Here is a 27730-nt window from a genome sequence, read left to right as displayed (position 1 = left end):
GTGTGCTTTACATTGTCACATATCTATTGGTTAAATACTGTAAGTCCACGAGGTTTAAATGCTGAATTAGAGTGGAGTTCCTTAATTTAAAGGCCTCCGATTATAGTTTTCGATTCTGTCCAATGGGAGCTGGGGTTCCTGGATATGTCATGATGACGATCCTTTAAATAGGTTTAGATAAGACGCCGTGGCCATCTTGACAGGAAGTTTTCCTAAGTAATGTTGTCGAGGTGACGGTTGAACGGCATAAGGGTAATAATGATATGTTTGGGTAGAAAATGCTGTGGGGAGGGGAGGTAGAGTTGTTATCTTTCCCACTATATGGCTGAGACGTTAATTGCTTATTGTTTTATAGGGGAAGCCCTTGATACAGCCAGGTGGCGAAACATGCATGTCGGGCAGTGTTTGAGTCCCCATGTTTGAAAAGGCCGAAAAGGTAAGTACATTAAACATATTTAAATATAAAGATTAAGCCTATGAAGATTTGAGTGCTAATATGATTGCCAAAAGTCATTGTTGGACAATTAAGCACCACTGAGGCAAGGGTGGAAAAAGCTTTCTAAGAATATGATTTAAGAACTGTTTTGGTGAAGAAATTAGGGGGAGACAAGAGAAAAGTGAATATCTGGGACTGTAGAAATTTGATTTAGCTGATATATGGTCCTTAGAAAACTGATTGTGATCTGCCTTCATAGTTGTTTACATTGTCACATGGCATAATTACAATGATATATTACAATGTGACCCTCCCTGGGGCATAACTCATTTGTACATTTGAAAGATATAGGATGGGGTTGTTGTAGTCACATGAAGGAATCAAAGGGTCAGAACTAATTGCTTGAACTTTACACAGTATCCGAGTGGCAATCAGTCAAGTTCTTCACTAGGAGAATTACAAGTCGGGCAGCCGTGTTATGTAATAACTGTCTGTACCCTCATCAGACTCCGGTTGGGAAGACTCTGGTACAGTGAATGACAGAAATCCAACAGCTGACAGAGAACCGGCGAATCATTATAACCAAGTCTTTCCTACCAATCGATGCAGGGCCAGTGATCAGAGAGAGGATGTACCCACTGCTGCTTCTGGGCAGCCTCTGGGCTCAAGGAGTTTAAACGTAACTTGTGCTGACCCAATGCCAATACTGAAAAATACATGAGCTAAATCCCAAATTTTTCTGCCAACTGCTGAGAGGCAGAGAGATGATGCTCTCCCTGCCCACTGAACCACATACTGGCATAAGCCATTCCACTACACCTGAAATCATACACGGGACTTTCCTACCTGCTCAATGATCAAAGTACCTACATTTCCCCACTTGTGGATAAGCAGAAAGAATGATGGAATGCAGAAATTCATTTGTTTATCTCTTGACTATTATATGAAGACATGAAACATATCATATGAGAAATTCCCTTCCCAGTTGGAGTTTTGTTGTTCTGAAGAGCAGGGCCAGTGCTTCCTCGGTGAATTTTTAGGCCCTGAGATTTTGATAATTAAACTTAACAATTACAATCTCCTCAACACCAGCCCTCCTAAAACGATCCTGTAAAAGTACATGTCGATGGGTCTTTAATCGTGTGACCACATATGTATGTAAATAGCATGTAATAAAAGTCTGATCAGCGTAAAAGGATACGTGTTGTCATAATGGTTCCAGCTCTGCCAGTAGCAGGTGCTGAACGTTAGACGCGGAAAAGCATTCTAATGGATGGAAGGCACCGAAATGGGGAAGAAACCAGCAGATATAGTAACATAGTAAGTGACGGCAGATAAAGACCTGTACAGTCCATCCAGTCTGCCCAACAAGATAAACTCATTTTACATGGTATGTGATACTTTATACCCGAGTTTGATTTGTCCTTGCCATTCTCAGGGCACAGACCGTAGAAGTCTGCCCAGCACTGTTCCTGTACTAAAAGTTCTGAAGATTCTGGAATCCTCAAGAGTTACAAGATTCCGGAATCCCAATTACCAGCAACATTCCATGTAGAACCCCAAAGAGTAGCATAGTAACATAGTAAATGATGGCAGATAAAGACCTGAATGGTCCATCCAGTCTGCCTGACAAGATAAACTCATTTTACATGGTATGTGATACTTTATACCCGAGTTTGATTTGTCCTTGCCATTCTCAGGTTACAGACCGTAGAAGTCTGCCCAGCACTGTTCCTGTACTAAAAGTTCTGAAGATTCTGGAATCCTCAAGAGTTACAAGATTCCGGAATCCCAATTACCAGCAACATTCCATGTAGAACCCCAAAGAGTAACATAGTAAATGACAACAGATAAAAACCTGTACGGTCCATCCAGTCTGCCCAACAAGATAAACTCATTTTACATTTTTTTTTTAGGTGCGCTGAAAAATAATTCTGTGCGTGCCCAACACACGCGTCTACACTACCGCAGGCCATTTTTCAGTGCACCTTAGTAAAATGACCCCTTAGCTGAAAATTCATCTTAATTTGGGAGCTTAAAAGTTGTGCTTTTAAGTTTAGACCTGACACTTGTTTGCCAAGATTAATGAGCCTAGAGCTGAAAATCAGAGTTAAGCTCCTAAATTTTCCATGCAACTTGTCTTCTTAGAAGATGTGCTGGTAGCAGGAAAGTATAGGATCCCTCATGCAAATTTTGCTAGTTGTGGCCAGCATGTTTGCTTATTTTTCAAAAAAATCAAAATATCATCATTAACAGGCTTCAAAGTAGAAAATGACACAGGGACAAAGTTTATCCCCATTCCCGCAGGCTCCGTCCCCATCCCCGTGGTTACTGCGGGTCCTCATCCCTGTGTCATTCTCTACCACACTCGAAGAACACTGGCTGAAAAGGTGACAGGAAAGAGGCTGTATGCTCAGTGGCGTTCCGTGCTTGGCTGACACCCGGGGCGGATCATCATTGGCCCTTCACTCACTGAGTCCCGCCCTCTGATGTAGCTTCCTATTTCCTCGAGGGCAGGACACAGTGAGTGAAGGGCCAATGACGAGACGGTTTTCTTCTTTTACAGTCAGCAGCGCTGCAGATTCGAGGTGCCGGGTGCACGGAGCTCAGCTGATAGGCAGGTGGGGACTGTCGGATGGGGGGGGGGGAGTGAGAGGCGCTGTGCTGGGGGGGTCCACGCCAGGGGGGGTGCCGTGCCATGCCAGGGGGGTGGACGGAGCACCACCCGGGGCGGACCGCCCCCGCTGCCCCGCCCTTGCTACGCCACTGTGTGTGCTGAGTCTGGAGAGCTGAGTGGAAAATGGTCCTTTTTGTGACCACAGAAAAATGGCCTAAGCACAGGGGAAAGAACCAGATAAGGGCATGTTGAGGCCATTTCGTACCACAGCTTAATAAAAGATCCCCTTTGAGAGTTTGGCTCATAAGCTGGACCAGGGGCATAGCCAGACTTCGGTGGGAGGGGGGTCCAGAGCCCAAGGTGAGGGGGCACATTTTAGTCCCCCCAGCACCGCTGACCTCCCCACCACCTTTGACCCCCCTGTGCTGCCACCCCCCCATCTCCCTCGACCCCCTCTCTCGCTGCTGCCAACCCCCCTCTGCCACAACCAGGTACCTTTGCTAGTGGGGGTCCCCAACCCCTGCCAGCCGAATCTCCTTCAGTGCCGGTCAATGAGTCTGGCACGTTTGCTGATCTGAATTCTGTTTCTGTGAGTCCTGACGTCCTGCACGTTCCTACATGTAGGACGTCAGGACTCACAGAAACAGAATCCAGATCAGCAACATGCTGGAGACTGGCGCTGAAGAGGACTTCGGCTGGCGGGGGTTGGGGACCCCCACCAGCAAAGGTACCTGACGGCAGTGGCGGGGGAGGGTTGGCGGCAGCAGGAGGGGGGTCAAATGTGGCGGGGGAGGGTCAACGGCAGGGGGGGTGAAATCAGGGTGGCCAGGGCTAAATCTGTTGGGGGCCCATGCCTCCGTGGCCCCACCAAGCTACAGGGCCGCCAAGAGACTGGGCCAGGCCCGGGGCAAGGCCGCCCCCGGGGCCCCGCCCCCACCACCACCCCCCGAGGTCATCACCCCGGAGCCCCGCCCCCACCGCCACTCCCCCCCTCCGTCTGCCACTGGGCCGGGCCCCCTGCATTGAAATCACAGCACCTCTCACCTCCGTGTGAAAGCGCTGCAGGCAGCAGGGCAGCAGATTGCTTCCCTTTGGGCCTCCTTCCCTCCCTGTGTCCCGCCCTTGCGGAAGTTACATCAGACAAGGGTGGGACATAGGGAGGGAAGGAGGCTTGAAGGGAGGCGATCTGCTGCCCTACTGCCTGCAGCAGTTTCACATGGAGGTGAGAGGCACTGTGATTTCAATGCAGGGGGCCCAGCCTGGTTGCAGACGATCGACTTTGGAGGGCGGGTGGGACTGCGGGGCTGGGCCCCTCTTGGAGGCCCGGGCCCGGGGAATTTTGTCCCCCCTGCCCCTCCTCTCAGCGGCTATGCCTAGCTACACCTCTGAGCTGGACTCCTTGAAAATTTATGAGGTCTCAGTACATAAATGTTTACTCAAAATTTCACTAAAAAATGTCAGAACATGAAAGTGGGTGGTAACGGGGCAGATTTAGGACAAGGAAAAGTTAGGAGCTTAGTTCTGATTTTCAGCCCTAGGCTCATAAGTCTGGGCAAACGAGTGTCAGGTCTAAACTTATAAGCACAACTTTTATGCTCCCAAATTAAGATGAATTTTCAGCTGCAGAATTAGACTCCTAAGGGGTAGTTTTACTAAGGTGCACTGAAAAATGGCTTGCAGTAGTGTAGACGCGTGTTTTGGGCACGTGCAGAATTATTTTTCACTGCACCTACAAAAAATGCCTTTATTACTATTATTATTTATTGCATTTGTATCCCACATTCCCCCACCTATTTGCAGGCTCAATGTGGCTTACATAGATTTGATAACATTGTCATAACAGGATATCGGATACAGTTAGTAATGTGTAGTGATTAAGGAAGGGGAGAGGGAAGAAGGAAGAGAGTTATTAGGGTAATTGTAGAAGGTGTGTGTTCATAATTGAGTGGATTTAGTGAGGTTATAGGTTCTCATTGTAGGCCTTGTTGAAGAAGAATGTTTTCAGAGATTTTCGAAAGTTAGTTGTTTCTTTGATTGCTTTCAGGTCTGTAGGTAATGCATTCCATATCTGTATGCTCTTGTAAGAGAAAATGGATGTGTGGCAAAAATCTAAATTGCCACACGTCCATTTTGGGTCTGAGACCTTACCGCCACCCATTGACCTAGCGGTAAAGAATCTGGGCGGTAATGACCTACGCATGCCCTACGTCTGTTACGCGCGCCCAAAAATAAAAAAATATTTTTCAGAGGCGCGTATTGGACGCGCGCCAAAAATGAAATGACCGCAAGAACCACATGGTAACTCCATTTTGGTGCATGTTGGGCACGCGTAGACGCTTACGTGGCTTAGTAAAAAGGCCCCTAAGTTTGGCTGAAAATAGGGCACAAATTTAAGAGGCTAACTTAGGAGATCAGTATTTTCTGAATATCAGACCCTATATATGCAACACTACTCTTGAAAATGTAGTTGATAATCATGATCTCCTGCTAAAATATTAGATGGCACAAAATCAATGGCTCTCCATCAGAGATCTTCAAGAGGATGAGATTTATAGTAACTGTCCAATGCACACCCAAAGAGGGGCATTTTCAAAAGAGAAGGGCGCCCATCTTCCGACACAAATCGGGAGATGGGCGTCCTTCTCTCAGGGTCGCCCAAATCGGCATAATCGAAAGCCGATTTTGGGCGTCCTCAACTGCAGTCCGTTGCAGGGACGACCAAAGTTCATGGGGGCATGTCAGAGGCGTAGCGAAGGCGGGACTGGGGCGTGCTTAAGAGATGGGCGTCCTTGGCCGATAATTGAAATAAGAAGGGCGTCCCTGACAAGCATTTGGTTGACTTTACTTGGTCCATTTTTTTTCATGACCAAGCATCAAAAAGGTGCCCGAACTGACCAGATGACCACCGGAGGGAATTGGAGATGACCTCCCCTCACACCCCCAGTGGTCACTAACCCCCTCCCACCCTAAAAAAAAACTTTAAAAAATTTTTTCCAGCCTCTATGCCAGCCTCAAATGTCATACCCAGCTCCATGACAGCAGTCTGCAGGTCCCTGGAGCAGTTTTAGTTGCTGCAGTGCACTTGAGGCAGGCGGACCCAGGCCCATCCCCCTCCACCTGTTACACTTGTGGTGGTAAATGTGAGCCCTTTAAAACCCACCCAAAACCCACTGTACCCACATGTAGGTGCCCCCCTTCACCCCTTATGGCTATGGTAGTGGTGTACAGTTGTGGGGAGTGGGTTTGGGGGGGGGGGGTTAGGGGGCTCAGCACCAAAAGTAAGGGAGCGATGCACCTGGGAGCAATTTGTGAAGTCCACTGCAGTGCCCCCTAGGGTGCCCGGTTGGTGTCCTAGTATGTCAGGGGGACCAGTGCACTACGAATGCTGGCTTCTCCCACGACCAAATGGCTTGGATTTGGTCGTTTTTGAGATGGACGTCCTCGGTTTCCATTATGGCCGAAAACCGGGGACGACCATCTCAACATTTAGGTCGACCATCTCTAAGGTCGACCTAAATGTTGAGATTTGGGCGTCCCCGACCGTATTATCGAAACGAAAGATGGGCGCTCATCTTGTTTCGATAATAGTGGTTTCCCCGACCCTTTACGGGGCCATCCTGCGGGGACGCCCTTAGGAAAACCTGGGCACCCCGTTCGATTATGCCTTTCAAAGGTGCTGATTATAAGCCTGTTCCTAAACAGCTCCTACCCTTATTTTGAATATACACCAGACGGCAGGGATATAGAATCACATTGCATACAATGATCCACAATCTGTGCCATATTTGGCAAAGATTCTAAAGTTATTAGAGGGTGATATCTATGAAATACTTTCATAACTGAAGCGTGGCCATCTTCAGTTGCCTTCACATCCTCTATGGCTAATTTAAGGGCACTTTTACAAAGGCGCGTAGGAACTTACGTGCGTCCAACGTGCATCAAATTAGAATTACCACCAGGCTACCATGTGCCCTGGGCAGTAATTGCATTTTTGACGCACGTCCAAAACGCCCGGTAGAAAATATTTTCTAATTTCTACTGTGTGGCGCTTACCTGGCGGTAATCGGCAGTTTATGCACGCTGAACGCTTACCATCCGGTTAGCGCCTGAGACCTTTCCGCTAAGTCAATGGCTGGCGGTAAGGTCTCAGGCCGAAAATGGATGCGCACTCGTTTTATTTTCTGAGTCTGACTGCAGCAGAACGGTCGGAGAGGACGTCGGCTGGCGGGGATTGGGGTCCCCCGCCAGCAAAACCGAAGGTAGGCGGCGGCGGGGGAGGGTTCAAGGCGGGAGAGGGGTCAGCAGAGATGGGGGGCGGCAATGGCGGCGGGGGGGCGGTGCTAAAATGTGCCCCCTCCCCTCGAGCTCTGGACCCCCCTCCCACGGACGTCTGGCTACACCCCTGACAGACATGGAGGGGCATAATTGAACGAAAACGCCTATCTCCATGGGCGTTTATCTCCGAGAACGGGTCCGTGAAGGGGCGGACCGAACCGTATTTTGGGAAAAAAATAGACGCCCATGTTTTATTCAACAATGTGTGAGCTGGGCGTTTTTGTTTTTCAGCGATAATAGAAAATGAAAGCGCCCAGCTCAAAAACGAATAAATCCAAGACATTTATTCGTGGGAGGGGCCAGGATTCGTAGTGCACTGGTCCCCCTCACATGCCAGGACATCAACCGGGCACCCTAGGGGGCACTTTTACAAAACAAAAAAACAGGTAAAAGAGCTCCCAGGTGCATAGCACCCTTCCCTTGTGTGTTGAGCCCCCCAAATCCCCCTCAAAACCCACTGCCCACAAGTCTACACCATTACTATAGCCCTAAGGGGTGAAGGGGGGCACCTACATGTGGGTACAGTGGGTTTGGGGGGGTTGGACGACTAATAAGCATTAAGCAGCACAATTGTAACAGGTAGGGGGGATGGGCCTGGGTCCACCTGCCTGAAGTCCACTGCACCCCCTAACAACTCCTCCAGTGACCTGCATACTGCTGCCAGGGAGCTGGGTATGACATTTGAGGGTGAAAATAAAAATGTGTGAAACATCATTTTTTTGTGGTGGGAGGGGGTTAGTGACCACTGGGGGAGTCAGGGGAGGTCATCCCCGATTCCCTCCAGTGGTCATCTGGTCATTTAGGGCACTTTTTGGGGCCTTATTCGTGAAAAAAACAGGGTCCAGGAAAAGTGTCCTAAATTCTAGCTAAAAACGCATACTTTTTTCCCATTATCAGTGAAATGCGCCCATCTTTGTTCGGCAGATAACCACGCCCCAGTTCCGCCTTCGCCACACCTCTGACACGCCCCCATAAACTTTGTCCGCATCCGCGACGGAGTGCAGTTGAAAACGTCCAAAAATTGGCTTTCGATTATACCGCTTTATTCATTTTTGTGAGATAAACGTCCATCTCCCGATTTAGGTCGGAACTTGGGCGTTTTTCTCGTTCGATTATAAGCTGGATAATGACATAAAAAAAACAATTGAGCCCATGTGGTTTACCCAGTTATTCTAGGTAAACCACTGTGGCCCATTTTACCACTTGTATTTTCAGTTATTGCAAATTCTCCCCCCCCCTCCCCCCCATGCAGGGGAGAGCAGTGACAGTAAGGGTTCCTCAATACTCTGGCAGTAACCAGGCAGTGCGCAGTGATGCCTGATTACCCCCTGTTTCCACATAGGAGGGAATATGTCAGAGGGAAGGCTGTGGGGCCAGTGCGAGCAGTATGCATCAGTTGCTGCTCACTGCAGGCAAAAATTTGCTATTTACAAGGTATGCAGGAGGGACAGTTGTTGGGAGTTTTCAGATGGTGGGGCTTGGGGATCCCTGCCAGCTGCATCATAGGTATGTTACTACTGGGTAGGCCTGAGCTCACCCTTGGCTACACCACTGCTTGATACTGAGGCTTCTTGAGCTACGGCTGTATCTACAGCCGACATCTAAGGACACAGTTGCATTGTTTACAGGGCATGTTAAATTGTTATACAGGATGGTTATCATATGATATGATATTTATATTCTGCCAACTCCCAAAAAAAGCTTCAAAGCAGATGACAAATCACTGCATTACAGTACAGAAATGTATACTAATAGATATTTCCTAATTAAATATGTTTTCGACGCCTTTCAAAAGTTAAAATAAGAAGATTACATTTTCAATGCAGGTGGAAGAGCACTCCAAATCTGAGATTTTTACAAACATTTCTTGAATTCCAGAGAAGGATGGAAAAACAAAAGTTCCCTGGAAGACCCTGCTCGCGGAATATTAAGGTGAAGAGGAAATGAAAGCAGACACATTAAATATTCTGGACAAGTACCGTCAAATAATTTAAATATCAAACAAGCTAATTCAAATGAATATGCGCCTGAAAAGGTTGCCAATGCTATTAAAATATAAGAACATAAGAATAGCCATACTGGGTCAGACAAATGGTCCATCTAGCTCAATATACTGTTTCCAACAGTAGCCAATCCAGGTCATAAGTACCTGGCAGAAACCCAATTAGTAGCAACATTCCATGTAGAACTCCAAAGAATAGCAACATTCCATGTAAAACTCCAAGGAATAACAAGATTCTGGAATCCTAAAAAGTAACAAGATTCCAAAATCCCAAAGAGTAGCAACATTGCATGTAGAACCCCAAAGAATAGCAACATTCCATGTAGAACTCCAAAAATAACAAGATTCTGGAATCCTAAAAAATAGCAAGATTCCAGAATCCCAAAGAGTAGCAAGATTCCATGCTACCAATCCCATGGCAAGCAGTGGCTTCCCCATGTCTGTCTCCAGTCTATGGATCGATCTGCAGTCAACCCCAAGGCCCACAAGGCCATGCTACACCCTCAATCCATCCCACATCTTGGCTGTTGCCCAGGGCAGCCCCTCCTTGCACTCCCTCAGTTTCAGGCCTGTCAATCACACCAACTCCAGCTCCTGCGGTAACTGCAACAGCAACCGCAGGAATTACTGCCAGCCCCACCCTCTCTCTTTGCATTGCCCCGCTGGAGGAAAAGCTCTGACCCGACTCCATTGGAGGCTCCCCTGAGAGGGCCTGCCTGCTTCCCACCATCCCAGAAGCAAGCCCCCTAGCCTGCTTCCCTTTCCCTCTGTGTGAAGGACCTGTTTTGAAAATATTTTTTCAACTCAGGCGTGTCTATGGCCAAAGCCATATCAAGATTTTTAAGGTGAAAAATAATTTTAGCAGCAACGTTTTGCAGCATTTGATGTTTCAACATCAACTGGACAGAAATAGAAAAATGCTTCTCCGCAAAAAAAAATGGCATATTATGGAACTGCTGAAGCTTGACTTTCCAAATTCGCTCTACTTTCAAAGAGACCTTATTTTGAAAATCAAAAGTAAGATGTTATAGGGGAGTGGGAGCCAGTGGGAAGATTGTAATAAGAATGTAACATGATCATATTTCCGAGCACCATGAATGAGTTTAATTGCCATATGCTGAACAAGTTGCAGTCAGTGGAGGTCTTTCAATGTAAGCATTTATAGAGTGAGTTACAATAATCAAATTCCTGGGGGGGTGGGGGGGCGGAGGCCTGCAAGCGGTGGAGGTCTTTCAACGTAAACGATTTATAGAGTGAGTTACAATAATCAAAATCCCTCTGTGGGGGAGGGGGGAGGTCCGCAGGTTGGGAGCCTGAAAGTTAACTGAGGGGGAAGGGTGTAAGGCTGACAGTTCGCCTAGGGTACCCTATCACACTCGCATCGGCTCTGATAGGTGTTCATCGTTTAGGTGTGAATGTTGGGACAGTTAATGGATCCTGTTGGAAGGAGCTTGTGATCCTCATAAATGTGTTAGGTATAGGATGGCATAGTTACACAATATACTGCTGGCAACCAGTCAAGTTCATTCAATAGGGGAACAATGTGATCCTTTATCCCCATCAGAAGTCTGGCAGTTGTGCTCTGTAATAACAGCAGCCCGTGACAGTCTGGGAAGACCCTGCTACCGTGAATGACAGAAATCCAACCGGCTGACAAGCAGCTGGTCAATCATCCTAAGCAAGGGGTCCTTTTACTAAGGTGCACTGAAAAATGGCCTGCGGTAGTGTAGGCGCGGGTTTTGGGCGCCCGCAGAATCATTTTTCATCACACCTGTAAAAAAAGGTCTTTTTAAAAATTTTTGCCGAAAATGGACATGTGTCAAAATCAAAATTGCCACACGCCCATTTTGGGTCTGAGACCTTACCATCAGCCATTTTTTAAAATTTATTTGTTACATTTGCATCCCACATTTTCCACCTATTTGCAGGCTCAATGTGGCTAACATAGTGCCATAAAGGCATTCGCCAATTCCGGTATGAACAAATACAGAGTGATGTTATGGAAGCTTAAAGTCCATGTGTGACAGACACATTGGGGAATCGTAAGGAGGAAGAGTTAAGTTATGTCCAGTACGAGCTTTGGTTTCATTGTATTGCAGGGTTAAGGCATTTAAGCTGGATCATTAGGGTATGCCTTTTTGAACAGGTTAGTTTTTAGTAATTTCTGGAAGTTTAGGTGGTCGTATGTTGTTTTCACGGTGCTTGGTAATGCGTTCCATAGTTGTGTGCTTATATAGGAGAAGCTGGATGCATAGGTTGATTTGTATTTGAGTCCTTTGCAACTTGGGTGGTGAAGATTTAAGTATGTTCGTGTTGATGTTGATGTGTTTCTGGTTGGTAGGTCTATGAGGTCTGTCAAGTATCCTGGGGCTTCGCTGTAGATGATTTTATGAACCAGGGTACAGATTTTGAACGCAATACGTTCTTTGATTGGGAGCCAGTGCAGGTTTTCTCATAGGGGTTTGGCGCTTTCAAATCGTGTTTTCCAAATATAAGCCTGGCTGCTGTGTTTTGAGCAGTAAAGTCTCACGTGGTAACCGGGCGGTAATGACCTACGGGCGCCAAATGCCACTTGGCGCACATCTGATATGCACTGCAGAAAATAAAAATTATTTTTTGGGGCCGAGCGGCAAAAATGAAATTACTGCAAAGCCACGCGGGAGCCGTGCAGTAACTCCATTTTGATGCGCCCAATCGGTAATGGATGTGACTGACTGATCTGATGTAGTGGCAGAACACTCCAAAATCGGATTTTGCTTTGATCAAATAACCCCCCCCCCCCCCCGCCCCAAATTTCTGACCATCTCCTTTGAAGCTGGTACTATGTCAACCTTTGAGAGTGGACAGACACTGCTCTCCCTGCCCTACTGGACCAGAAACTTTCCGATTTGGTCGGATTTTACCTGTTTAAGCCACTTCAGTACTACTTGTAAACAAATAACACTTTTCCCCTCGGGACTTCCCTACCCGCACAAGTATCAAAGCACTTGCTGGACCCTGCCTGTGAGTGAGGAGGAAAGTATTAGGAAATGTGGAAATTAATTGGTTTAACTCTTGGCTATTATAACACAAGCTATATTGTTAGGACTTAACTGCTGGAAGAGCTGGCACAACCAGACCTGGGCACAAATGCCCGTCTGATAGTGAATTCATAAACTGTGTGCTTGCACTGACTGTTCTTACTGCTCCACCAGTTCCAACAGTGGAACTGCCAGTGGAACTGTCACACCAGCCTGTTGATTTGGGATAAAGCTGCAGCCTTTTGCCCACTGCTGGCATAGGGGATCCCGGGGTGCCAGTTGTAGCAGTGATTGGAGAGGGGATCTCTGCGCCAAGATGCAGCTGCCACTGTTGCTGCTTCTGGGCAGCCTCTGCGCTCAGGGAGTTTTATCTGGTGAGTACTACTACTATTACTACTACTTAACACTTATATAGCGCTACCAGGCATACGCAGTGCTGTACCAGTGAGAAGACAGTCTCACGTAAAGGTCGGATGCTTCTGTCAGCTCTTGTATTGTTTTTGAGGGGAGAAGAACAGGAGTGGAGAGGGTAAAAAAAAAAAGGCATTTGAAATGTGTCAGTGTGTGACTTCACCAGGCAGGGCTTACATTTTTATTTGTTACATTTGCAGGGCTTTTTTTGAGGGGGTACTTGGGGGGTACTGAGTACTGGCACCTTTTCTACTGTCTGCTAAATTTGACCCATGGTCCCCAAGTTTTACTGAAAGACCTCAGGCTGTACACACCAATTCTGCCTTTGTCATAGATTCTGTGACTGGTTGCAGGGGGCCTGGCTATTGTGGGGTGGGTCCCTCAGTGATCACCCCACCCCTAAAGGGTGGATTGGCATTTAAGTATCGGCACCTTTTTCTCTAGACAAAATATACTGCACATTTGTATCCCGCATTTTCCCACCTATTTGCAGGCTCAATGTGGCTTAAGTGGTGAATGTGAACTAAAGGGAGACTGGGGTGGCATTGGGGTGCCCACTCATACTGGCAGTGAGAGGGGGTGGGCTACAGAAGGAAGCGCCCTGTTAATTGAGGATTTCAGTGTTTGCAGAGTTAGTCTGGGTTCGGCAGTCCCAAACTCCCAGACTCCTAGACTTTTTAGTCCTTTGTGAGAGTCAATGTGTACAGGAAGGGTAGAATTTATTTTATTCCCCATCCCCCCCCACCCCCCTCCAGGAAAAGTTCTAGCAGGAGATATTTTTAATTTATTTGGATTTGGGATGTTTTGCTCACACTTTTTCAGTACTAGCTCAAGGTGAGTTACATTCAGGTACACATATTAGTTTATGGATTTGACGTAAAGCTGCTGACACCTCTCTGTCCCTCTTTCTCTCTCTCTCTGTCTCTCATGCCAGGGAATCACTCTCTGAGATACTTCACTACAACCATCTTTGGTGCAGAGCCCAGCATCCCATATTTTATCGCTGTTGTGTATTTGGACGACATCCTTGTGGAATGGTTTGACAGCCATACTGAGAGACTGGAGCCCCGAACTGAGTGGGTGAAGAAAGCAGTGGGTCCTGATTACTGGTGGGACAGAAACCATTACCTGTTTTTCCTCCAGTATAACTCATTGTCCGTCCTGTCCACAATAATGTTTCAGACCAATCAGACTGAAGGTGAGTTGCACCAGTGCATTGTCACAGATAAAATAACTCAAGGCTGTAAACAATAGTCATTAACAGCATAGCAGAGAGTCTGGGAGAGGGAAAGTTAATCAAACCATTCCCTGCATCAGTTGACAAGTTTTGTGTGCAGGGTGGGGTAGTAAAAGGGACGGTACGAGGTTATGTGATGCCCTAGGAGAACCTTCAACCCTGTGCCCCCCGCCCCTCAATTAACTTCCAGGCACCTAGGCGTTCCCCTGAGTTTTTGATAAACTCAACAATCCAAGAACTAAGCAGTGGATTTCCCCCAAGTCATTTTAATAATGGTCTATGGACTTTTCCTTTAGGAAGCTGGCTAAACCTTTTTTAAACCCCGCTAAGCTAACTGCCTTTACCACATTCTCTGGCAATGAATTCCAGAGTTTAATTACACGTTGAGTGAAGAAAACATTTCTCTGATTCATTTTAAATTTACTACTTTGTAGCTTCATTGCAAGCCTCCTAGTCCTAGTATTTTTGGAAAGAGTAAACAAGCAATTCACGTATACCCATTCCACTCCACTCATTATTTTATAGACCTCTATCATATCTCCCCTCAGCTGTCTTTTCTCCAAACTGAAGAGCTCTAGCTGCTTCAGCCTTTCCTCATAGGGAAGTCATCCCATTCCCTTTATCATTTTCGTTACCCCTTTCTGTACCTTTTCTAATTCCCCTATATCTTTTTTGACATGCAGTGACCAGAATTGAACACAATATTCAAGGTGCAGTCACACCATGGACTGATACTAAGGCATTATAATGTCCTCATTTTTGTTTTTTATTCCTTTCCTAGTAATACCTAACATTCTATTTGCTTTCTTAGCCACCGTACACTGAGCAGAGGGTTTCAACGTATCATCAACGACGACGCCTAGATCCCTTTCTTGGTTGGTGACTCCTTATGTGGAACCCTGCATTACTTAGCTATAATTCAGGTTCCTCTTTCCCACATGCATCACTTTGCACTTGCTTACATTGTAATAGATTGGTGAGACAAGATTTCCCTTCACTAAATCCATGTTGGTTTTGTCTCATTAATCCATGCTTTGAATATGCTCTGTAATTTTGTTCTTTATAATAATTTCTACCATTTTGCCAGGCACCGACGTCAGGCTCACTGGATATGATGGCGCGTTAGGGGTAGGAAGTATGGTGGTGCTTCCTGTTTAGCGAGCAGTAAGCCCGCATTGGGCTTACCACCGCTTAGTAAAAGGGGTCCTTAACGCACTCTTTAGTTAACAGCAGAGGCCCCTGCAAATTATGTCCGGGCCCCTGGTTTGGCTGGCGGGGGTCCAGCTGAAGCCTTCTTCAGCGCCATCTCCGGCACAGCCGCGCTCCTGCCCTGCTCTTCTTGCTCCTCCTGTCCTGTGCACGCTGAGGCTTCTTTACGTGAAACTGAGAAGGAGCATCAGCGTGCACAGGATAGGAGGAGCAAGAAGAGCAGGGCAGGAATGCGGCTGGCCGGAGATGGTGCTGAAGAAGGCTTCGGCTGACGGGGGTTGAGGACCTTTGCCAGCAAAGGTATTTGCGAGGCGAGGGGAGGTGCGAGGAGGTAAGGGGGTGCAAGAAGGCACGAGGTGGTGGCGGGTGGGGGGGAGGTGAGGCAAAGCGAAGCGGTGGAGGAGGTGGCGGTGGGGCGGCACTCAAAATGTGCCCCCAACCTCGGGCTCTGGCCCCCTCCCACCGCAAGGTCTGGCTACGCCCCTGGTTAATGGACCCTGTAAAGTCAAGAAGATGCTAATTGCTTTAATTGTATGCAATGAGAAGTGGTGTGGTAGCCGTGTTAGTCCACTTTTAAAGGTAATAAATAGAAATAAAATAAAACATACAAAAAGAAAATAAAGAGAAAATAAGATGAAATAAAAAGAAATACAATTTTAAAAAGTATCATATTATTTTCATTTCTATGCATAGAAACATGACGGCAGAAAAAGGCCATATGACCCATCCAGTCTGCCCATCCTCTGTAACCCCTAATTCTTCCTGTTCCTAAGCGATCCCACATGCTTATCCCATGCCTTTTTAAATTCTGGAACAGTCCTCGACTCCACCACCTCCACCACCCTTTCTGTGAAATAATACTTCCTTAGGTTACTCCTAAGCCTATTCCCTCTTAACTTTGTCATATGCCCCCTCATTCCAGAGCTCTCCTTCATTTGAAAAAGGCTCTCTTCCTGTACATAAATGCCCTTGAGATATTTAAACGTTTCTATCATGTCTCCTCTCTCCCAGCTTATACATGTTGAGGATCATAAGCCTGTCCCTATAATTTTTACATTCAAGACCTCTTACTAATTTCGTAGCCGCTCTCTGGATCGACTCCATCCTGTTTATATCTTTCCGTAGGTGCAGTCTCCAGAACTGCACGCAGTACTCCAAAGGAGGCCTCACTAGAGACTTATACAACAGCACTATCACCTCCTTTTTCCTGCTGGTCATGCCTCTCTTTTTGCACCTAAGCATCCTTCTGGCTTTGGCCGTCGCTTTTTCTATCTGTTTGAAAGCTTTAAGGTCATCCGACACAATCACCCCGAAGTCCCGCTCTTCCTTCGCACACTGAAGCACTACACCCCCTATACTGTACCGTTCCCTCTGAATTTTGCGACCGAAGTGCATGACCCTGCATTTTTTGGGATTAAACCTTAGTTGCCAAATATCGGTCCATTCCTGTAGCTTCGCTAGGTCCATCCTCAAGTCATTCACACCCTCCAGGGTGTCCACCCTGTTGCAGAGTTTAGTATCATGCAAAGAGAAAAAACTATGACCTTCTCACTGCAGCGACCTGGGCATCAAGGGATAGATTCTGTATATGTCGCCTGAAAATTCTGTGCGGAAAGAAAATACGTCTAAACGTATTCTCTGTGTTGTTTTACAAATTTACTTGGCATAAATCCCGGATGCCTAAATTAGGCGCAGACCTGGGGATTCTATATTGCATGCCTTGATTTCTGCATGGAAATCCAGGAGCATTGTATAACTTAATTGGCTTAACAAGCCAATCAGCATTTTTTACAGCAATAATGAGCATAATTGGCAATAATTAGAATACACAACTCGCTAAGCGCATTCTGCAATGCAGTACACCTAACTTCTAATGCATGCAGGCAAAAAGGGGGGCGTGGTTATAGGCAGGGAAATGGGCGTTTCATGAACATTCCGGATTCATGCTCGTTATAGAATATGCACTGCGCCTAAATCTATGTGCAGGGATTTATGCCACATTTTTATATCAACTGAGCATATTCTATACCATGTCTAAATTTAGGCACAGCTTACAGAATATGCTTAGGCGGAAATGTTTTCCACATGGATTTTTTAGGCTCTGTATACAGAATCTGTCCCAAAGAGGGTGTATTCTATAACAACATGCATTGATTTTAGAAACACCCACGCCCTGCCCATGGCCACATCAGGGGTGTAGCTAGGTGGGGCCACGGGGACATGGGCCCCCACAGATTAAGCCCTGGCCCCCTCTACTTTTGAACCCCCCCAATGCTGCCGAACCTCCCCTGCCACTGGACCCCCCCCCCCGCCACTGCCGACCCTCCCCCGTTGCCGCCGTCGCCAGGTACCTTTGCTGGCGGGGGTTCCCACCCCCCGCCAGCTGAAGACTCTTCTTCAGTACCGGTCGACTCTGGCGCCTTCACTGATGATCTCTTTCTGACTCCTTACGTCCTGCATGGGGCTATGTATAGGACGTGCACGCAGGACATCAGGAGTAAGAAACAGATCATCAGCGAAGGCGCTGGAGTCGACCAGTGCTGAAGAAGACTTCAGCTGGCAGGGGTTTGGGACGATGGCGGGGGGGTCGGTGGCTGGGGGAGGCGGGCTAAACTGTGCCCCCCACCTCGAGCTCTGGACCCCCCTCCCGCCGAGGTCTGGCTACGCCCCTGGGCAACACCCCCTTTTCAGCAATGCAACTTAGAATTTAAGTGCACCACATTACAGAATACGCACAGCGAGTTGTGCACGTCAACCTTAATATCAGTTAGTGCTGATGATTGCTTGTTAACATCCATTTAACAGCACTGATTTGCTAGTTTACCAATTAAGTTAAATGCTTTGTTACAGAAAATGCTTCGATTTCCACGCAGAAATTAAGGCGCGATATATAGAATCCCGGGGCAAAGGTCTGAAAAGAATCCAGCCATGCTTCTGTAATGGAACTAGATGATCCGCAAAGAGTAGGTCCACAAGTCGGCGTGAGCTGTTTTCTTCAAAGCCATAGACTCTGGCTTTGTAGGAGTCAATATAAACTTGCATTTGGCAAGCCAAGTTGCTGCAGAGGACAGGCAATAATTTAGGGAAGTGAGATTTATTTATTTAAGAACCTGATAGACCACATATGCAGAAACTAGTCTGTTCGATGCAGTTTCCAACATCACATTCACAATATAGAAAACCAAATGAAAAACAGTATAAAAGAGCACAAAACCAACACATAAAAATCTTAGACATATAAAAATGGTCCATCGATGAGGCAAGATGGCGGCCGAATGAGATGTGCGGGAAGTTGCTCCACACCTACCTCTAAAACATTTCTCTAGTCTTGTGTCCTGATGCCAAAGAGACAAGGCAGGCAACGCCCTAGCCCTGCGGCGCAGCTTGTGCCTTCAGTGGGAACGTTGGACCGCTTTCTGCAGTCGAGTGCTGTGTCGGGAGCTTCTTCGCAGCCGGTGAGCCTTGGGAGAGGATTGCCATTCTCCCAGTTTGAAGCCGAAACAACTTTAAGCCCCGAGACGCGCAAAACCCCCACCGATGCCGGCGGAAACTCCGAGAGCGGCTCTGGAGACACTCGATGCCAAAGAGCCGACAGGGTCTCCGGTCACAGGCACCGCCTCGGGCGTAAGAACACCGACTTTCTCCACGTCTGGAATAGTGGGAGATGGAGGGGAGAATACCCTTGGGGAAAATCAACTTGCAACTGAAAGTCAGCCATCGATGGAATCAGTATTTGAAACTGGACTATCAAGTAAGTCTTTTTTGCCACTGAAACCGAAGATTATAACTTTTTTACACAATTTGGCAAGCATTAGTGGGTTTAGAAGCTTCCTTTTCACAGAAATTTACCTCAATGATTCAACATTCTAACCCCAAACTTGAAAAAATACCAATATTGGGAAAAAATTATAGCCGTGGGTAATGATATGGAAAAAAAACTCTAAGACTTTACAAGATTGCCAACGGATTCAATTCAACATGATAAAGAAAATCTTGTTCTCCAAACAAGAGTGAAATTCTGGAAAATTATCAAAGGTCTAATACCCTTAGGCTCATAAACTTTCCTAGGCAATTGTCAATTTCACCTTTTATAACTTTTAAAAAATATCTAACAGAGGTTTTGAAGATTCCTGAACAGTCACATCCTCCTATATCTAAAATACATTACATCTCGCCTTTTCAGAAGAGAGAACTAGATCGAGGAAATAGACTTGATGAACCTGTGGAAATTTTAGACCTGAATTTAACACAAGTTCTTGAGGACGATAAAGTGAGACTGACAACTGCCACACTTAAAGTAACTTTTATTTGCAACCCGATAGAGACTGGATACTTAAGCAGTATTTTCTAAATAGAGATCAAATTTCCTTGAATGCAAAATAAGAATGTATCCAGATGTATCTAAAACTACACAAAAGAAAAGGCAAGAGTTTCTTAAATTGCGTCCAAAAGCTTTGCAGCTGGGTGCTTTATTTGGTTAAATTTTCCTTGCAAATGTGTTCTAAAGTTAAACTCTGTTAAATATATATTTTTTTATTCTAAACAAACTGAACTCTTTTCTGGAATCCAAGATTGCTGACTTATCTATGCCACAGCCAAGGGATATAAGAACTTCAACGCCGTGATAGTTTAAAGGTCACTCGAACTTCTATTCTGCCGCCTTTTTCTTTAATTCATTTAATAATTACAATTTTCCTTATGTATTGAGGAATTGCCTCCATATAGTGGACTAAAGATGACCAAAGTTAATGATTTAGTAAGATGTAATAATTAGTTTCCTTAGTTTTGTAAGGACTTATTATAGTCATCTATTCTGTATCAAGGTTTATACTTGAAAAAATTGTAATGTAATAAAGAAATTAAAAATAAAATAAAAACGGTCCCTCATCCTTCTCTTCCCACCCCCACTTTTTTCTCCCTCCTTCTAACTTACCTGACAACTGCACTCTCTTCCTTCTCCACCCTTTACCACTTCTAACAATAGGTAAAAACCAAGCTGTAATTATTTATCCAAAAGAAATCGTGATTATCTGGATCAACTGACGTCTGAACTTGAATATTGTTAGCATAAATGACAGACTGTTGAATATTCCAGGGTTGGGAGTAGCACATTTTGGGGTCCTTTTACCAAAGCATTGGTAAGCCCAATGTGGGGTTACCGCAACGCTAACTTGGATCTACCACTGGTCCAGCGAGGCCAGCTGGCGGTAGTCTGCCTTGAGTGTGCACCATTTCCAGCGTGCCGGGAAATTTTTTTATAGTGCGGCGCTAACCTGGGGGTAATCGGGCATCATTGCGCACTGCCTGGTTACTGCCAGGGTACTGCAGGAACCCTTATCGTCACCGCTCTCCCCTGTATGGGGGGGGGGGGGGGGAGAATTTGCAATAACTGAAAATATAAGTGGTAAAATGGGCCAAAGTGGTTTACCAAGAATAACTGGGTAACCACATGGGCTCGATTGTTTTTTTTTATGTCATTATTATCCGTGTTTTATATGCTGGGCACATCTGGCTATAGATATGTAACTCTTAAGGGATAGATGAAGAGTATTTTTTTTTTTTTTTGAAACATTCCTTAAATGTTTAGTCCTGAAGAAATGGTCTAATTAAAACAGTTGATGCATGATGATTTTTGCTGCTTTATTGTATTTCTTATGTTATTATTATGTGTTATTTTATGTATGTTTTTTTAAATCATACCCTGCCTAGAACCATGGACAGTTGAAAATAAGCCATGCATAATTCAATGTGGTAATGAATCTACATGGGCATCTTTGTTATGTGCCCCAAAATGTCCAGTTAATTTATTAGGACGAGATCTTCTGACCCAGTTTAGTATTAACATTGATTTTACACCTTCTTCGGTGCCCTCCTCACTTGTATTGCCAATGAGACATTTTTTTCTCTAAGTCACAAGACATTTTAAATGCATTCCCATTAGAAGAGCATGATGAAGTATGGGCTAGAGAAAACAACCCATATGGAAATGCTACCTCTGTAAAAGATCCAGGACAAGGTCCTAAAAGATCACAATACCCTCTTAGCCAAGATGCTATTAAAGGCATAGCTCCTGAGATTCAGCGATTACTAGCCCATTCACCCTATAATACGCCCTTATTCCCTGTGGCAAAAGGGGAAACTAAGTGGAGGATTGTACATGATTTGAGAGATTTGAATGAATTGGTTGAGTCAGAATACAAGGTGCTTGTGATTGTAAGAAATATTCATCTGGCTGTGTATTGCTCCTTGTTTTCAGGTGTCCACACTTACCAGACTATGGAAGGCTGTGAGATCACAGACCAAAACACCACGTTCGTTCTTTTCAAGACAGCGTTTGACAGGGCGGATTTTGTGTACATCAACACAGACACCATGAAATGGGTGGCTGAAATGCCAGAGGCTGAGCAAATAGCACAGACCCGAAATGCTAACAAGTCCATAACTGATCAGTTCCTGAGGGGCCTGCATACCCTGTGTGACGACCTGCGATTCTTGCTTCCTTTTGCAAATCAGACTGTCCAACGCAAAGGTAAAGGCAGAGGGAGGGGGCGTGTGATTACTGTGGGGCCGCTGTTCAGCGGGAATTATCCAGGAAGGGTACGTGGATAAGTCCCACTCACCAGGCCCATCACCACATTATCAGCAGTATTATGGGGTAAATTCAAAAAAGCTCGCCTACAGGTAGGCGCTGGGATATATTAGTAATTGCATACCCAATCATCGTTATAGAATACTAGGGTGTGTCACGGTTATGCACCCAACTTAAGACACGAGCAGTTACATCAGCCCAATGGGTGAGGCCTATCTACTACTGAAAGGTGTGAACAAAATCTAAAATAAATAATATAAGTATTTAGGCGTGAAACTGCGACCGCACCTCAAATATTGTGTGCCGTTCTGGTCACCGCATCTCCAAAAAGATATAGCAGAATTAGAAAGGGTACAGAGAAGGGCGACGAAAATGATAAGAAATTCTATGGTTAACTAGACACAATACTGATGTTCTACACCACTTTGCAATTATTCCGCACCAATGTAACAGCGGCTATTTGCAAATTGTAAACCACATCCATCACTGTGATTTCAATCAATTGCAAATTGTAAGTCACTTTGAACAGAAACTTGATTTTTGGGTAACAGTGGGATACAAGAATGAATAAATAAAATAAATAAATAAATAAGTAAAGGGGATGGGACGACTTCTCTGTGAGGAAAGGCTAAAGCCGATAGGGCTCTTCAGCTTGGAGAAAATACGGCTGAGGGGAGATATGATAGAGGTCTATAAAATAATGAGTGGAGTGGAACAGGTAGACGTGAATCACTTGTATACTCTTTCCAAAAATACTAGGACTAGGGGGCACTCAATGAAGCTAGAAAGTTGTAAATTTAAAATGAAACGGAGAAAGTATTTCTTCACGCAACGTGTAATTAAACTCTGGAATTCGTTGCCAGAGAATGTGGTAAAAGCAGTTAGCTTAGCGGGGTTTAAAAAAGGTTTGGCTAATTTCCTAAAAGTCCATAAGCCATTATTAAGATGGACTTAGGAAAATTCAGTTATTTTCAGTTAAGCAGCATAAAATACCTGGATTGGCCATGTTGGAAGCAGGATACTGGGCTTGATGGACCTTCAATCTGTCCCGGTATAGTAACGCTTAGGGCAGACCTGTGAGTAAATACTACTTAGTGCCAATTAATATCAACAATTGATTTTTGACACCTAATCAATCAATCAATGTGTTTGCCCTTGGTGCCCTGTACAGAATCTGGGATATAGTCCAAACCGCCAAAGCAGTATTACCGCTCTGAAGATGATTGATTCAAATTTGTCTTTAATCAGTATCTTAAAATCTTATCTACAGACAAACCCAGTGTGAGGGTCACGGAAAGGAAGCTCCCGAATGACTCCATGACCCTGTATTGCCATGCCTACGGGTTCCACCCCCGTCGCATCCAGATGAAGTGGCTGAAGAACGGAACAGAGACACAGGCCAAGCTGGAGCCAGAGGAGATTCTGTTCAATCCAGACGGGACCTACCAGGCCATTGTGTCCTTAAATGTCACATCTAAAACCCAAGATGATTACTCCTGCCTGGTGCAGCACCGCAGCCTGGAGGAGGATAAGACGGTGCACTGGGGTAAGGGGCTGGAAACTGGGGCAAAATGTGTTAAAAAATGTCATACCAAAAAGCATCCTGGGGAATGGTTGGCACTGGTCTATGTAACAAGATGAGAGAATTGAAGGGATTCAGAGAAAGGTCCCAGAGATTTTATTTTTTTGTTACATTTATACCCCATGCTTTCCCACTCATGGCAGGCTCAATACAGTGGGCAATGGAGGGTTAAGTGATTTGCCCAGAGTCACAAGGAGCTGCCTGTGCCAGGAATTGAACTCAGTTCCTCAGGACCAAAGTCCACCACCCTAACCACTAGGCCACTCCTCCACTCCAAACATTATCAATTGTTTCTGCTCGGTTTCGAACCGAGGACCTTTCACGTGTTAGGCGAACATGATAACCACTACACTACAGAAACCCAGATAATACAGGACCTGACACTCAAATCTGAGATAGAGAATGAGACACTCAGATTATACTCACTGGAGGAGGTGGGGATAAGATAAAAACATTCACATATTTAACAAGCTTCCCAAGGAGTACAAGGAGACATTTCCCACAGAAAAAGAAATTCAAAGACAAGAGAGGGAAATCTGAGAGGAATCATGAGGAGATGCCCCTTTCCCCGAGAGAGTGGTCGATGGCCAGAAGAGGCACCACTGGGGTCAGGATTTAAGTATGTTTGGGAGATATTCAGTCCCTCCTCAGAATAATATGTGGAGAGACAGTATCTGTTGTGCCAAAAATCCATTGTTCCCGGTGTTGTTTTTAATGTTTTCTTTTTATGTGTTTTATTGTTCTTTTTAAAAATGTTAGTACTTTAAACTTTTTAATTTTTTTTCATTAATTATTTTTTTTTCCAAAAATGAAAAACTGTTCCCGATATCCATTGCTCCACAGATGGACTGTACATAGTAAAATTAGGTGGGGAAGAGGTAGGCAATAGAAATGGGGCAGTGGAAGCTCCCTCTGACTGTTTACTTTAGGCATGGAAAATCAATACATGATTGCATCAGCAGAGATCTAGATTGGGGAGACAAGCAAAATGTGAGGCTACTCTCAGCACCAGGGAAAGGTAGCAGGGGCGATAAGGGGTGGTGGCAAGAAACTTGAGACAGGCTTAGATATAATGGAGGGGGGGGGGGGGGTTGGTGGTTCAGGGGTGGAAGAGTTGCTGCTCCTTTAGTATGGGCATCAAGCAAAGATGGCTACTCTCCTCTCTCAAGGACAAATCTCTTGCAGTTGGGCCCACTGGTGTGGTAGATAGAGAATGACACGGGGACGGGGAACTGCAGTAACCGCAGAGATGGGGATGGGGACAGAGCTCGCGGGGATGGGGACAGGGGACAAACTTTGTCCCTGTGTCATTTTCTACTTTGAAGCCTGTTAATGAACTGGACTGTTATTTATGTTTAAGTGATGCCTACAAAGATATTTTGATTTTTTGGAAAAACAAGCAAACATACTGGCCACAACTAGCAAAATTTGCATGGGGGATCCTGTACATCCTGCTACCAGCACATCTTCTAAGAAGACAACTTCTATTCCAGAAAGGACTGTGGAAGACAGGAGGACTAGATTGAATCCTGAGATTGTTGATGATTTCTTATTTATCCACAGATTAAAAAACCACTGCTTCATAGGGCATATTTTTCCCCTCTAGGGCATATAGAACGGTTGCATTTTATACCCCTGGACATTTTAACAGGGTGGATTAGGATTCCTTGGGGTAGTAGAAATCAGCTATTGTTGGGGTTGGAAGGGTAGAGGGTGGTGGTGAGGAGGGTTATAATAGCTGCTCGCTGTTATTATTGTTTTCTACTTGTAATTTATACACAACAGTTGCACAGCATATTGTTCCTTTTATAGTTTAATAAAAGATTTAAATATATAATCATAAGTGTTCGAGGCTTCTGTAGATGAGGACAGAGCCCACAGGGACGGGACGGGGACAGAACCTGTGGGAACGGGGATGGAGACAGGGCCTGCGGGGACAAGATGGGGACGGACATAGAACCTGCGGGGATAGGGTGGGGGTGGAAACAGAGCCGGCGGGGACGGGGCGGGGACGGAGACAAACTTTGTCCCCGTGTCATTCTCTAGTGGTAGACAGCTGAGAGATATCTGTAGCCAGAACTGGGTAGGCTGGGAGGGCTTTGAATATAAAGAGCTTTTCAACCGTTTCTATCAATTAGCGGGTCCTTAATGGATCCCTCTTATCAGTGACGGCTGTCCTTCAACATACACAGCTATAGAGATCAGCATAAAACAAGGCTCAGTTGCTAATTCTCAGTCAATCATGGGATCCCCATTCCAAGTCACAGCACTGGGTCCCTGTGCTATATACCCCCACTCCCTGTCACCCCAAGAGCCCCTCTGCTTTACACTCCCTCTCCCACTCCCTCCCTCAGTCATGCTGTGAGTTTCCTGTCAGGGCTTTTGCTTCCAGATTTCTCCCCTCTCATCCCTCTCCCCTACAGGCCTGTGACAGTCAGTGACAAGACAGGATGAGGGCCTACAATGACCATCCCAGGCTGCAGTTCTGTTGCGGCTCTGGGCCTTATCTTTAGGATCTTCCCAGGACTTTGCTTTTCTTAAGAAAATTAAGAAAACACCAGAACTACAAGTTCATATGGGCCAAGTGGCCAACCAGGACTGGCCTGAAGCCATCTGACAACCTCAGGGAAAAATATCTCCAATTTCAGACAGTATTCTGATCTGCATCACTTTTTCCGTCTCCCCTCTCTTCTCTGTTGCTATGGGTGCGGGTATGTGATGTGGGGGCAGATCTGATGTTAAGGGGGCTGCCTCAGTGATCCCCATGATTATAGTGTTAATGTCCAGCTGAGTTTGAGGCCCTAAAGTCTCATTACTGATCCCCACCATCTGTCTCCTATTACAGAGAGAAGCCCAGAGCCACTGACAGGGCCGGCAAAAGACACAGGAACAGCCCAGCAGGGTCTGTCCATTGGGGGAATTATCGGCGTGGTTCTGGCTCTTGTGGTTCTAGTCTTTGCCGTGACGCTGGGTCAGGTCAGCTGGCAGAAGCGGAGGCAAGGTAAGAGGGGAGAATCTTCTACCAGTGGAGCGTGACTGAGGGGCAGGGGAGGGGGCTATCCACAAGCAACCTCCTCCCTTAATGGGGGGGGGGGGATTCATCAAGCAGTGTTAGGACCTTCACATGGGCGTTAGGGCCTTAACACGCATTAAGGGAATTAACGTGTGCTAAATGCTTAGTAGCATTTAGCACCTGTTAATTCCCTTAATGATAAATTAGGTGTTATTGCTGTTCCCCTCTAATGCTCATATTCCTGTTCTTTGGAATAAAGCGTTCCATGCAGGACTAGAAACAGCATCGACAAAAAGAAACTTCCTAGGAAGCAGGAAAAGTCCCGCCATTTGCAGATGTCAGGTCACATAAGAAGACATCCTGAGCTTTGTCATCCATTGCCACTCTTGCAGTTGCTAATGTAAAAATTAAATTAGAACCAGCAAGTGGATCAGGTTTGACTTGGGGTCACAGGCACTAAATACAAAGAGATGAAGAATCTGAAGGGATCATTTGACCAACCATGGGTGAGGGAGGTGGGAGTGACACCAGTGTGTGTGTGTGTGAGGTATCATTAGTGACCTCACTTCTAGCCTGGGCTAATTAGAAAGCAGTGTGTATTTGTGTAATGACCTCACTGCCAGCACGGTCCAATTGGACAGCAGTGTGTGTTTGTGATGTCATTAATGATCTCATTCCCAACATAGGCCAATTAGAGAGCAATGTGTGTTTGTGATGTCATTAATGACCTCACTCCCAGCACAGGCCAATTGGAGAGCAGTGTGTGTTTGTGATATCATTAATGACCTCATTCCCAGCATGGGCCAATCCTGGTCGCTATATTCACCGATAACTTCAAGGAAATGTTTTCTTTCTAGGTTTCAGAACTCATGTTATATTTTTGTGTTTTTCACAGACACACTCGGAGAGAGGTTCTTCAACACCTGAGGCTTCTTTACCCCCAGAACAGGGTCTCCCTGAAGCCCACCTGAAAACTGAGAATGGGACATGTCTACCTGCTCCCTCTCTGTATTTCATGCTATAGATATGGCTCTTGTGTTAAATGTCTTTATCCACCATTGCCTCAGGTAACCACTTAATCTGTAACCTCTTCAGGACAGGGACTAAGCATACCTGAATAATTATCACCATTGTACTGCATTGTATATGTCCTTCCACAAGGAAGACAATCAGATTCAAAGTCCCCATGAAGAGTGAAAATCAGTCATTCCAACAAACCCCATCGCTGTCCTATAACTCAGGCGATGTTGATGTTTTCCAGAAACAAGCGACTATTAGC

At 45.7% G+C, this 27730-nt stretch overlaps 1 protein-coding gene and 1 non-coding gene across 2 annotated transcripts; one reads left to right on the top strand and one right to left on the bottom strand.

Annotated features, from left to right (window-relative positions):
• The first annotated feature begins 415 nt into the window (after window positions 1-415).
• On the top strand, window positions 416-27730 carry LOC115459447 (patr class I histocompatibility antigen, CH28 alpha chain-like). Its single transcript, XM_030189268.1, has 7 exons — window positions 416-436; window positions 12643-12784; window positions 13756-14019; window positions 21524-21796; window positions 23127-23402; window positions 26284-26439; window positions 27347-27730. The coding sequence occupies exons 1-7, from the start codon at window positions 416-418 to the stop codon at window positions 27376-27378; spliced, it is 1164 nt and encodes a 387-aa protein (XP_030045128.1). The 3' UTR covers window positions 27379-27730.
• On the bottom strand, window positions 23727-23799 carry TRNAV-AAC. Its single transcript has one exon. It is a non-coding gene; the product is annotated as a tRNA-Val (tRNA).

This window comes from Microcaecilia unicolor, unplaced genomic scaffold (assembly GCF_901765095.1).
Source record: "Microcaecilia unicolor unplaced genomic scaffold, aMicUni1.1, whole genome shotgun sequence".
NCBI lineage: Eukaryota > Metazoa > Chordata > Amphibia > Gymnophiona > Siphonopidae > Microcaecilia > Microcaecilia unicolor.
This window is presented reverse-complemented; position numbering and strand designations above follow the sequence as displayed.

Coding starts and splice junctions, on each gene's coding strand:
- LOC115459447 (XM_030189268.1), top strand. CDS start 416: ATGTTTGAAAAGGCCGAAAAG. Junction 12,785..13,755: donor CGCTCAGGGAGTTTTATCTG/GTGAGTACTACT, acceptor CTCTCATGCCAG/GGAATCACTCTCTGAGATAC. Junction 21,797..23,126: donor TCAGACTGTCCAACGCAAAG/GTAAAGGCAGAG, acceptor TCTTATCTACAG/ACAAACCCAGTGTGAGGGTC.